This window comes from Tyto alba, unplaced genomic scaffold, assembly GCF_018691265.1.
Source record: "Tyto alba isolate M040663 unplaced genomic scaffold, T.alba_DEE_v4.0 Super-Scaffold_27, whole genome shotgun sequence".
NCBI lineage: Eukaryota > Metazoa > Chordata > Aves > Strigiformes > Tytonidae > Tyto > Tyto alba.
This window is the reverse complement of record NW_024881301.1, coordinates 2,435,251-2,448,699: the sequence shown is the minus strand read 5'-3', so window position 1 is coordinate 2,448,699 and position 13,449 is coordinate 2,435,251. Positions and strand designations below refer to the sequence as shown.

The 13,449-nt window shown below is 37.1% G+C and overlaps 1 protein-coding gene across 3 annotated transcripts in view; it reads left to right on the top strand.

Moving 5' to 3' along the window:
- SPIDR (scaffold protein involved in DNA repair) overlaps window positions 1–13,449 on the top strand; it is a 202,912-nt gene that overhangs the window by 174,818 nt on the left and 14,645 nt on the right. For all 3 annotated transcript variants that reach the window (XM_042798123.1, XM_042798122.1, XM_033001085.2), the window contains exons 11-13: window positions 887–1,045; window positions 10,835–10,922; window positions 13,268–13,411. In XM_042798123.1, the coding sequence (XP_042654057.1) occupies window positions 887–1,045; window positions 10,835–10,922; window positions 13,268–13,411 (391 nt within the window). The remainder of the gene's footprint in view (window positions 1–886; window positions 1,046–10,834; window positions 10,923–13,267; window positions 13,412–13,449) is intronic.

Sequence of the window (13,449 nt, the reverse complement as noted above, 5' to 3'; positions counted from 1 at the left end):
CTTCTTCAAGCACTGGATGACTCATGCTATCGTGGCTGCTCATCTCAGGTGCAGAATCTTGTGAAATGCATTTTTGACTATCTAAATGTATGACATCCACTGATTTTGCCTTATCTGCTATGACAGTAATATCTTCTCGAAATGCCAGCTAGTCGGTTAAGCAATACTTCCTAGCCCTACAGCCCCTACTTCCACAGATTACTTTTAATGAAATTGTTTGTTTAGCAGATTCTTTAATTATGTCCTTAAAATAGTTCCTCTGGGCTTCTTCATATCCAATACTGAATATACTAATCTGCAGTTTCATGTTGATTTTGGGGTTTTTGTTTGTTTGTTTGTTTGTTTTTAAGAAAAATCGACATTTCACTCTTTTTTGAATCCTCGGGACTCTTTTAAAAAAGTTACAGAACATGTAATGTTTGCTTTGCTGGTTTCAGTGTTGGTGATTATTACTTGTGAAATATGTTGCTTTGTTTACTTCTAAACAGAATTTTTGTATTTATACACACACACATATATGTTAGCATCATTGCTCTGTGTGCATTGCAGAATTTACCTCAAGTAAGGCAAAAATTCAACATTCTTTCTTTATAAGTACACAAACCACACAGTGCATAGCAGTTAATTTATCTAAGCCCCAGTGCAAGCCCTTTATACTTTTTTCATTCATGCTTCTCTATTTCATCGCCCCGTTACCTCCTGAAAGTACACATGAGAAAACCTTTAATGATGTTGATTTTGTTTATTGATACATTATTTGGTAGGAATTCTCCAGATACTGTAGAGGATAAGCCCTGTCCCTGAAGCTTGTAATAGAATTTTCAGAGATCTGTTAACTTGTTTGTTATGAACAGAAGCCAATGAGTAATGGAGGAATGTTTTGCAGGTTATGCCTCCTTGTCCAGGATGCCTATGGTATGTTCAGTGAAGTGCAGTTGCAGTCCCTGAGATCTGCAGATGACATTGAGCAGTATTGCAGGAGATGGGAAGGAAAATTTTGCTGCTTAGCTGGAATGAAAATTCTGCAAAGAACTACAAGAGGAAGGTGAGAACAATTCACGGGAGAATGTATTGTGTTTTGTGGCAGGCAGAGGTGATCTGCCTTTTTATTTATTTCTGTGATCAATATTCTTTGCAATAACTGAAGCTGGCTTTGTTCAATTAAATGTCCTCATTGCCATTTTTGGGACATCCAATAGTACTTGAGCCAACCACACTCCAAAATGAGGATAAATAAGGTAACACACAAATACACACTTAGCAGAGAAAGGAAGAGAGAAGAATTAGCATATGCAATATTTCATAAAATAGGAGTGCTTTCTTCCTCTTCAGGAGAGTCAAAGACTTAAAAAACATTAGTTCACCTCTCTTTCATTGGAGAACTGTTTACTACAGTATGTTTTTCTACAGTGCTGCACAGTATGGGTTGAAGTTTCAAACACAGATTTTTGCTTAGTATATGAGAGCTTAATTCAGTTAAGTCTATACGGTTTTGGAAGCACAGTTTAAGTTTCTTTAAAAAAACCTAATCGTGCAAATCATAAAGCCATTCTTAGTTTGGAATAAGAATGTCTACAGGTTTATAGAAAAATCCCCCCAGATAAGTAACAAATTGACTTATGGTACCTCTCAGATTTTGCTTATTCTGTGATTCCTTTTACATTCTTTGAATAAATTAAAGTATCTTTAATCAAGGAAAAAAAAATAAATAGATCAAATACCTTATGGAGTATCTTTTTAAGGAAAGTGATACAGTATTCACATGGGGACCTATATAAATATAATTAGATTGGTTCAGTTCTCAACATAATTTATTCGTACAAGCATCCGATCTAGATAAGCCTTTGCTATTAGAATGGCTATGATATTTCTGCTGACACTTTTTTTTCCTGCTGAAAAATGCTGTTTCATCAAAACCAGAATGTTTCATGGAAACATTATCTATATTGAAGACAATTTTGTTGGGAAGATTTTTTCAGGTCCAGAGGGAGTGAATAGTCTCTCTCTCATTCTCATTTCATGAAAACTTTCAGAAAGTCTCAGTTTTGTTTCATACTGGAGCAAAAACAAATTTCAAAGCCTTGAAATGTTTAGCAAAATGGAATTGTTGTTTTCCAGCCAGCCCTATTCAGTGTGCTTTTCTTTTTATGTACTTGCAGTGTTAATTTTCTGATCCTTTGGATTTCAAGCCTACTTGCATTTTTATGGATCTTTAATAACAAACACGTCTTCTTATTTAATTATTTTGTTGGCTTTTTTTTTTCAAGTTACATTTTTTCCAAACAAATTAAATAATGGCTTTGGAATTCTGGATACAAATGAAGTTTTACAACTGGCTGCTGGTGTTTCCAGTACTCTGCCTAACTAATAAGAGACAGACTTTTTCTAATGTAAATTCTGTTTCAAAGCAGCAGTAACTTACTTCTGGCTATTCTGAGGATGATTAGAAGACACACTGCTGAAAATGCTGGTGGCTCTGCTGGAGCTGTGCTGGTGGTAACCCTGCTAGGAAACATTAAAAGAAAAAGGCTAGTGTAGCTTCAGGGACAGTGCAGTGGTTAAAACGTGATTTCATTGTACAAGATGGGTGGGTGGGGGAATTGTTCAGGGATTTTTTTTTTTTTTTTTCTTAATTGTTTTAGCCTAAATCCTACTTTATAACTTGTTATTACTTTTAAGTGTTGGGACACGTTTTGTGTCATTCTAGGTGTGATGGAAACCACAGTAAATTCATAGCTGAAATGAATATAAGGGGGTACTTATTCACACAGAGCATAATTAGACTGTAGAGCTCACTGCCACTGGATAAATGGGTTTCCAGAGCCAGTGGTATATCTGAGCACATGATGGGATATGCCTGTGAGTGCCCAACCTTGGCTTGCAGCACATGAGCGAGTAAAAACTGTGATCTGCCCTGAAAAAAAGACTGCTGCCCTTCTTTTTTGAGAATGCTAATTGCTTTTTGGAAGGAGATGGATTTTAAACTGTTTCCTGGAGTCTGGCAGTGGCTTTTAAAATGGATAAAAGGGAATAAAATGTGGGAAATACAAGGGAAAAGCCATGACTCTTTTCTTGTGTCTTTGAAGCACGTGATATGGAAGAGCCAGGAATGTCTAATAAGATCCCATATGTGAGTGTTGTCCTACAGTCACATGGATTGTAATCTCTCTTATAAAGACAAGTGCTTCCTCAGTCCCTCCATGAGACAGAGGAGATCTTCATTTAACAGATACAAGAGGTTCTCAAGCTTTTTGCATCAATGGACCACTGTTATTGTTCAATAAAATTTCCAGGCCATCATCTATCCTCATCATCTAGTATTTAATTTAAAGTACTATTTAACATCATTCCAGTAAATGCAATTTTTAAATCGCTGTTGTAAGCTGAAGTTGCATTTCAAGAACTGAAAACCTATAATAAAGGGTATTTTGCATCCAGGCGAAAACCTGGCTCTAAACCTGACTTGATCTTTGGAATCGACCTGTATGGTAAGGTGTGCTAAAGAAACTAAACCCATTTCTTCTCCCAGTAAGAAAACACTTGTGTTCCAAAAGAAAAATGGGATAAGAACTTACACAGCCATGTCCTGTTGCAACCGAGATCAGCCATGTGAAAAATTAGAATTACAGTAATCTTATATTGAGAGAAACACTGTTAATGTTGAATATTGTTTTTTGAATACCCATATGTTTTAACAAGTACTAGGGTCTTGTACTAGGTCACTTGAAGGTCTTCCATTGATTTAGGTGGTTTTCAGAGCAAATCCCATACCCCATGGAAAACGTACTCCCCCAAACCAGCCCTGCAGGAAATCCTACCCTCTGTAGTCCAGTAAAGGAAAGGGTGTTTCCCTTGGCAGTCCAGTTTCTAGCAACTCTGTAAGACAGGTGGGCATGGCTGAGTCTCGGCAAAGTTGCCATGGCTTGTTCAGTGTTTTATTTTCAGCAGTTCTTCTAGTCTATTCATGAGGCTGTTAAATAAGGTAGGAACCAGTATTCTAGCAGCTGGCATTAACAGCACGTATGTGCTTCAGTATCTGTTTCTTGACACCTTTTCTCTCTACCCTCTTGTTCATACTTGTCTCTTAGCATTTCTTACAACTGTTTCCTGAACTGCACGTTTAGTATCGGCAAAAAATAAAGGTATGGTGGTTTAAAGAGAGAAGACTGAAAAATGTTAATTGATCTGCTGCTGGTTGTGTTGGCTCCTTAGAGGTGGATGTTCTCTCTCTTGTCCTCCCACTACCTCATATGTCAGTCTTATAAATTCAGCCCCTTGAGAAAGAGGAAGTGAGATTTTGATGGTATAGTGCTAAAGGCAGGAATTTTGGTTAAGAATCTGTATGCAGTACAGCTAACATGTAACCCCCCTATTTTAATATATCCCAGGCATGTTTCAGGTATGGCTGGTAGAACCAGTAACTAAATGGATGCAATTAGATGCAGAGACTGAGCACTTGCTAAAATGCCTCAGGAGTAAATAACCTATAAATTGTCATAGCCTTCTGCTTCCTACCAGAAATTAATTTTGGTGAGCTGGGATAAACTTCATAGTTAGATATCTGTCCGTATCGACAAAAATATTAATTTTATGTTTTTAGCACTAACTGGAGTTCTGCACAGAACAATAATTTTGATTTTGACAATGTGTGTCTTTTTACCTGATTTGCCAAGCACTGAGTTGTTTTACTGCTGAGTATATCAGACCTACCTGCTTCTTCTCGTTATGCTTTCTTATAAGGTAGAAATATGAAGAGTTTCTGTTCAGCAGAACAGAAGGATGACACCAATTGAAAAATGTAGGGGGGAGGAAGAAATGCTTTAATGTAATACATAATTAACACAGGATGTCAGTATGAATTTTATCCCTAAATTTAAAAAGAACTTAACAAGGTTCAAAAGAAGATGCAACTGTTGCATGGGTAGTGATAAAATCCACACTTCTGTTGAATAGGGTAAAACACTTTGAGGGATACATCAACTCATAAGCTTTGGCACTTGACCCAACCTTTAATTCATGGCAGGCTGGACTATCTGTTGTATTTTCCTCTAAAGTAAGTAGAGTCTGAATACTGAGTTCATCAACCAGTGTTGTGTTTCTCTGAGAAACTTCTGCGTTCTTAAATAAAGTTGGCTTCTGTTTTTGTCATTTTAAACTTTCAAATGTTAGGCACTGAAATGTGAAATCTCCCTGTATTTGTCTGTAGTGTTGGTCACTATTGTGCCTGAGGGTTTTCTTTCTTCTTTGTTTTTCTTTTAATTTCAGTCCCATACTTTGCTGGCCTCTGTCTCTCTCCTTTCCCCTCTACTCTTCACAGTATACTTTCTCTCCTTTTTGCTTTACACTTGGAAGGGAGGACCACTGCTAACTGCTGTACAAGAAAGTGTTTCAACTGCTAGACGTTGACAGGAAATGTAATAGTAAGAACGCTCCACAGAGCAAGGAAGTCATAACTTCCTTCCTTTGGTTTTCCCTCCTCCAAAAAGACTGCCATCTAAAAGAGCCACCCACGTCTCTGAGGTTTTGAGGTCCTGAAGCACTTCAGTAATTGCTGTGGTTAAAAGTTGATTTCCATTTAAAGCATAATTTCAGTAATCACATTGAAGTTTTGAGTATTTGCATTATTTTTTAATTATTTTTGATGACTGCTTATGTACTGGAAATTAATTTATTTTATTTTCATTAACAAGTGCGGACTGCTGCTTCTATCTTCAGTGCTTCTGTCATGAATCTGTTTAGTAGCCAGCACTGGAGCATAACATAGGCATATCCAGACTGAATCAAAAGTGCTTTTCTATTATAATTTCAGTGTTTTAATGTAGTACGTGTAATTGCTAATGTACTATAGAAAATTGAGTTATTAAAGTATGAAAATTATTCAACAAAGTAATTTCATATATCTAAACAAAACTTAGGGAAAAAAAAGCCAGCAACCCTTCCTCCCTGTTTGTATTTTGACTGAGATGCTGGTTTAGTAGGCTCAGATTTTTACTTTATGATTTTGTTGATTTTATTACTCAAGTCTGAGAAAATACGGTCTTGCATAGCTTGTGCGCTGCAAGATCTTAATAGGACAGTTAAAGGGAGAGCTAGCCTACAGTATCAGCTTTACATTTGGATTGCTTGTCTTTTGATGGTTGAAGCTTATGCAGTCTAAGTGATAATTACTGAATTTCTTTTTAGTTTTGAGCAAGGAGATGTTTCAGAGATTGCCAAGAATTGCTTTGAGTTCTTAGTAACTGAGACTGATACTGCCAAAAGAAAACTGTTTCATTTTAGACTAAAACTGGGAGAGTAGGAGAGGAGGAAACAGAGAAGTGCCGGGTCTTGAGTGCCCAGAGCAAAGCTGTGGAACACGGTGGAGGAGAATCCTAGCATCTTTCTTCCTCTCCCCTACTGTAAACCTTACATAGTCTTTCTTCTTTTCCTAGTTATGACCATTGTTTTCCTTCTACTTTCTTTGATATTGTGGACATTTTCTCCCTGTAGTGATTTTTCCCTGAACCTGTGGTATGATTATTAAAATTGAAAAATCCCCTAAACTATAAGCTGTAATGTTAAAAGTTGAATCAGGCATGTCACAGAGAAAGTTCTTGGGCCAGAACTGTAGATGAATCTTTATGCTTGTGAGAGAAATAAGCAATATCTCCTTCTTAAGTTATGAAATAAGTTGTTAGATCAGAGTCAGTGAAATACAATTTTTGAAAAATCAGAATTTGAAGTTGTTTTATTTTTGTAGTATAGCTTGTAGTATGAAATGAATGAAATTTCCACAGGATCAGAGTAGATATGCTGATACTGTAGGTACTGGTTTATCAATTTACCAGGTGTCTAAATGTAATTGCAACAGCTTTTTTCTTTATTTGTATGTTTTTATCAAAAAACATAGAGCAAACATGTATATACGTATGCGCACATATGAATGTATGCCATTTGACTTTGCAGTGAAGGGCAGAACAAGCCAGGAAGGTTAGAAGTAGAAGGTGACTTCTGTCTCCTGCTGAGCTCTGAAAATGAGAAGGAAGGTGGTTAGGTGAGCAAATGAAAGCAGCTTCTTCTGTACAGGGCAGCACAGTCGTCGTCTATGGCGAGAACTGTGGTGAGGGAGACATAAATGCTATTTTATTAGTATCACTCGCTATCTTCCAGTAATTTTTCTATGGAGTAGTTTAAGCCGTTTTGTTAAGTAGGTCATGATTAATTTCTGCACATATTGCACGTATACTTTGCATTTTCTCAGCCATGTATTTAGCCTGTTTAACAGTATTAAATCTTTAAAATTCTCCAACTGCTGTTTGGGTACATCACAGGCAGTGTGCATGTATGGATACAGAAAAAAGATGTACCGAAGTTCATCAAGGAAAGTTTAAGTTGAGAGGGATGCCTTTTGAGCACATTGGATAATAAAAATAATTAAGGACACTAAAAAGAATTATTCTGTGTATCATATGTGCATACATGCACAGACAAATATATAAAATTATCGTTATATATAAGCGAAGCTTGAAGATGTGGGTTTACAGAAGAGAAGAATACCTGTATGTAGAGGACTGCCTGTCCTCAGTCCGTACTCCTATGGAAGTCTATACTGTAACACTCCATTGGAGTTACTGATGGTTGTACTATGTTGGTGATAAACAGTGGACATCTACATATTTAGTATGAGCCAAAAAGATTTTAACTAAACGTAGATTTCAGTCTAGCATGGAAAGTAGGGTGTTGAGTCTGTCGTTTAGAATCTGATAGATGATTTCTGTCCTTCTCCTGGTATGGATTCAGTCTATTTTTTATTTTTTCAAAGAAGAGTTATAGAATATTACAATAGAGTCCTCATCCCTGAAGTAAAAAAAAAATGTTATTCAAAATACATTATATATATATATATTTTTTTCTTTATCCTTGAGCCTGTTTCTTCTCACTTCTTACTCTACTTTCCCTTTTTTAGAAGTCTGTGATCAAAGGGGTTTGTTTTTTTTTTTTTTCCTTGTTGTTTTTGTTTTTTTTTTTTTTTTTTTAAAGTGACTAGTAATTACACTCACAGAGCAAAAATTTAAAGTTTTCATTGTGTTTTCTGTAGCCAGAGAGGCTCTTTGTGCACACAGGAGCTAGCCATGTCCCTTCAGTGTAGCACAGAGCCAGCTGTTCATCTCTTGTCCCGACCCTGTAGCTGAAGAAGGATACACATATTGGATTAAATACACTCATTGTTCAAGTCAGATTGAAGTGGGATTTGAGTGTTGCTTGGCCAATAAAGAGAATGAATTTTATTCTTTCTGTGACGACAGTGATTTTCTACAGAGGAGGACACAATGTTTCGCCATTTCTCCACTGTCATTGCCCCCACCTCACTCCCCCTTCTGCTAAGTCAAAGTCTGTAAGTGTAAAGAGTTAACTTTCTTGGAGGCATATAAATGGGTGAAGCAAGAGGGGAGCTCCTCACCAGGGACACTGATGAATACAGTGACAGCTCCAGGGGAGAACATCCCCTTTCATAGACAAGGTTCCCAGCAGGATGTGATTTGGAACTTGCAAATCCTGCAGGTGGTAACTGTCCCTGCCCTTTGCCTGCCTGCTGTCAAATAAAAGGATGGGGCCAAGGTGTTCAGGTGGCACTCTCCACACAGTGCTGCTCCTCTCTCTGTTCGTAAACAAATACTGTCATTTACTAATAATTAAGTGCTCCTACTTCAAGCAGTAGATGACCTTCTGCAAAAGGGCACACAAGTAACAGAAGAAAATGTACCATATGTCTTAGATATTCTGATATGGGGTAGCAAGATGGAAGGGAGCTAAAGAAGAAGGGACAACTTCATGTCCTTCGAACAAACTTAAAAATACAGATGAGGGGTTAATGTAAGGTCAGTGTGCAGATGTAGTTATATCTGCACTGCAACAACGTAGCTTAGTTGCTCTAAGTTGATGAATACATGATCTCTGTGCACACACGCAGGCACACGGAGTTTGAGGTACGTTCATACCCATGCTCTGCTCTTGCCCTCGTGCCGTCCGTCGCATGAGGAAGGCCACTTATGTAACTGCCTGAGTTGTACAGGAGGCTACGCTCTCTTTTTGTAACTCTCCTTTTTCATGTCCCAGTTAGCAAGACCAGTTTGTTCCTCTGAGCGTTGGCCCTCCTGTGACTGCAGAGAGGGTGTCATTCTGTATGATGCAGGGCAGAAAATCTCACCCTGATCAAGGATTCAAGAAGTGGTCAATTTGCTGTAAAGTCTCTTCAATACCTAAGAAGTGTTGCTTTGTATGTTGTAATGTTATCACCGTTAAAAACAAAACACAAAACAACAACAAAAAAAACCCAGCCTCTGAGCTCAGCCTTCTCCCTTTACAGGCTCGGCGATGATGCCATACAAATCAGGAAGTTAATTTCTGTTAAAAGAGCAGAACATTTGTGTTTCTGGTCTGTTCATTAGTGTGGAGAACATGGCTACAGGTAGCAACATCATCTTTTTAAGGTGCCAACTTGTTACCTGAATCATGGACCACAACCTTTATTCCACAAGATCCACTCCAAGATTTACATCCATGAAACTTCTTACAGTGATGATCTGAAGGCATCACTGTTAACACCGAATCATAGGTGATACCTGGTGCTCTATGAAAAAACATTGGAAGAAATTGACTGCCTATAGACACCCAAAGTTTAAGCACTTAAGGATCCGGAGAAGGTTTAGGGAAATACAGAAATAAGAAAGCTTAAGCAGAAGTGAGTTAAAAGCAGAACTTTAAAAGGAAAGTTTCCGTGACCCCTTAAGAGAAGCAGCATATTGCAATGTGCTTCAGCCCTGTACTAGAGCATGCAGTTTCCTTCTAAACAGTGAGTTTAGAAGCCAGTATTACTTTTAGCAAGTTTTGGACTTCATTTTTTAGAGCTGTTTCAAAAATAGTGGCTTGCTTAATTGAAGGAACATACAGCTTATTCTTGGAGGCAGTGTGGGGTTAAAATGTAGATCACTGTGCTTCAACTACACAGAACGGAGAACTAGGACAAGATAACTGGGAGCTTTAACTCAAAACTACATGCCTCTTCAAGTTGGTTATCTGTAGCTATTTCCCCTCCCTCAGCTATTTTTTTGGCCTCTCCCTCAGATGTTCCTGCCTGCCCAGCAAGGATGCCATATCAACTGACAAGGCAGCCACTGATCTGCAGCATTTTACAGCTTTGCTTGCTAAAGCTAAAGAGTCTGCACTATTTTACCTTAATATGCTAGGGTGTTAATTGTATGTTTGTTTCTAAATCTAAAGTGTGAAACTTGCAAAATAATTAAATACAAATCATAGCTAAATGAGCAGCTGTGTAGGAAGGAGACCGTCCTCTGCACGTGTACTTAAGATAGCAAAATCTTGCCTGTTTCTCTGTATCTGATAATTGCTGACTTTCCTGAAAGAAGTTACAGTCAGCTGTTAGAGAAAAGCAAGAGATTAAAATGTTAGAAGCAAATTTTTTTAAAAAAAATCAGTTAAAATAGTTAAAAGCTATTTTTTAAAAGAAGTTGTACTGGTATCTGTGTCCTTCCCAGGCTAGCATTTACCCCAGTTCCTCTGAATTTTATCATGTATCAAGCTGTTAATGGCAAAGGATTAAATATGACTTGCTTGTCACTGTATGTGATGCACCCCTTCCCTCCCTCTCTACCCTGCAGCAAAAATTATGGAGATTTAACTAGACCAAATCAAAACCAGCTTCCAGAAAACAAATATGATTTACAATTGTTTTCATAATCATGCAGTGGCTTATATTATATTTCTTAATGAATCTTCTTGATATAACATAACACTAGAAAACATTTTAAACGTGATTTTATTGGTCTTTTTTAAGGGCATTAGGACTTTTTAGTCTGATAGACACTCTGTGGCCTCCAGTAGTGCCTGTAAAAGTTCCTGGACAAAGTCAAGACTCTGAAATGGTAAGTCTTGTTATTAAGGAAATTAATTTTTTCACTCAAAACTACTATTTTTGTTCATAGTGTAATCATGTTTATTTTGGGAATCAGATTCTCTCCCTCTCTTTAGCTAACGAGTTTTGTTTTACTGGTTCTGGCAACCTCCTAGGCTAACCTGAAGCCCTCTGGATCAGTAGCATCTTTCCAAAATTATGCAGTTAGCCCCTTATTAATCCTCTAGAGCTAGAATGGTAGGATGTCGAGACAAATCATTCCTCTCCTCTGCTTGCAGGAGGAAAGAGGCATTAGATAGCATGAAGAAATCTATATACAGCTGAGAAATCTATATACAAGGATATTAACTCTTTTGAAGCACTTTTCAGATGTAGATTCAAAAGGACTTTTCTGAAGGTTAAATTCTGTAAAGCAGACTGCTGGATCTCTGACTAGTTAATCGGATCTCCTACTAGTTAGGATAACTTTGATACTTGTCTCACGTGACGACAGTTGAAGGACAAACACAAAAATAATACACTAAAAAGTAATTAATGTTTCTGATTTTAGGGGCTCGGGAGGTATTAAAATGGATTTAAAGTATGCTACTATATATTTGCACATCCCAAATTGCATCTCTGATTTTTCTTTCATTAGCTTTTTGTATCTGAAAAGGTGTTCTGTCCTATCAAGTGTCATTTTGCTAATAAAAGATCATTTGAGAAGCTTCTGGGTAGCCAAGTGCTGGTGCTGTCCTCCTATTCTTGTATAGGCTGTTCTTGGGGGAATAAGTTTGTGGTATTAAAAATTTGTGTTAGAGCCTAGGGGAGTCAATCAGGATGCAAGTTCTAGAAAAGAAGAAAAAGCTGGAAATAAATTTCAAAACCAGGGGACATTAAAGGTGGGTATTAGTAGTTATTTCTGAAGTCTGAGAATTTTTTCTCTGCAGTGTAGAGTGTTCTTTGCATTGTGCAGGGGTTTATGTTCAAAAAATAAAAAGTTCAGACCTTGGTTATGTATAAAACCAAGACTCAAAACTGAGTGGAACGGCTGTTCTCTCCTTGACTCTCCCTTTCATCTAGACATTTTGGAAGTCTCAGAGGAATGGATTGTTTTGTGCATTAAAATGCCGTGGACAACACATTGGTAATATCCATGGATGGAGCAAAGCTCTTAAATGTTTTTTTAGCACTGTTATGACTCTCATTTGTTCTCAATTTTCTCTATTTTATTAGCGATCTAAAAATGGAGGAAACTTTCCATAATCATGCAATTTACACTTCTGTTATGGGTTTGAAATACTAATTCATTCCACGGAAGATCACAACTTGCATTCTACTGCTGAGTGGAGTTTTATCGGTTGAGATACTTTTTTTTTTTTTATACAAACAGTGTAGTTTTATGCTCAGTTTTATGGAAGAAGTTTTATACACAGGTATACTGCCAGCACAGTGATAATGTTGTTGGGATCTGTGGAACTGATTTCTTTTGAGCCATATGTACATTCAAGTACCTTCTTTAGTGCTGTCAGAGGAAACACAATTTGGGTATCTGCTGCTTTTGCTTTTCCTTATGCAGATTTTTTTTTTTTAATGGGTGGGCAGCTGTCTCTAATAGATTCATATTTCTTTTATTAACAACATTCGCTTTATTAACAACAAACAGTGCTAGAAGAATATTTTACCATATCCACAATAAAAATTATTTTCTAGCATTGTCTTTTTTTTCCCAAGAAGCCCTTCTAGCCTGGGACTTCTTTAAGTGGTGATTGATAAAGTTGTTACGTCATAGTACTTTTTAAGGGGGAAAGAAAAATCTGGCATAACACAAAGAGAGCAGTTCTTGTAGCTGTTGCAGTCCTGTTCTTCATTATCTCCTTGTGCTGTCCTGGATTTAATTTGGCAGCTTTAAAAGTTCGGCAGCTGTTTACTATCACAAAAACCCACCCACATGCAAAAGCTCTGAAATCTCAGAAAAGTTATGGATGTTAAAAAAAAAAAAAAAAAAAAAAAGAAAAATAGTCAGGGCACTCTTACCACGTAACAAAAAAATGTGAAAACAACAAGAAGTACCTTGAAATAGTTGCAGTGTTTGCCAAGTGTGCCAAACCATGAGATGTTTTTGTGATGAGGATCAATGTCAGATCATGGAAAGAATGATACGCACAAGCTGATTTCACTTATAACTTGTGAATGTTGGTTTATTAACTCAACTTCTACTTCAGAGAGTCATTGTTATTAACCATATAATTTTGTTTCCCCATCCCTCTTAAAATGTAAATTGTGTTGTTCGTTTTCACTATTATTATAAAACCCGACTGGCCAAATTAAAGTGCCTTTTTTAAGGTCACATTTCTTTTCCTTACTTTTCAATAGATGACAACTAATCTTCCTCCTCCCAGCTTCTGTTATATTCTTACTGTTCGGTCTGGTGAAATACATGTGGAAGTGGATGAGGAAGAACAGATTGCTAATTTGTACCAGCCACCAGCTGTTCATGGTCTAAACGAAATTCTTCAGGTAATCTGTTTTACAAGTCAGATAACCAATGCTTTGTT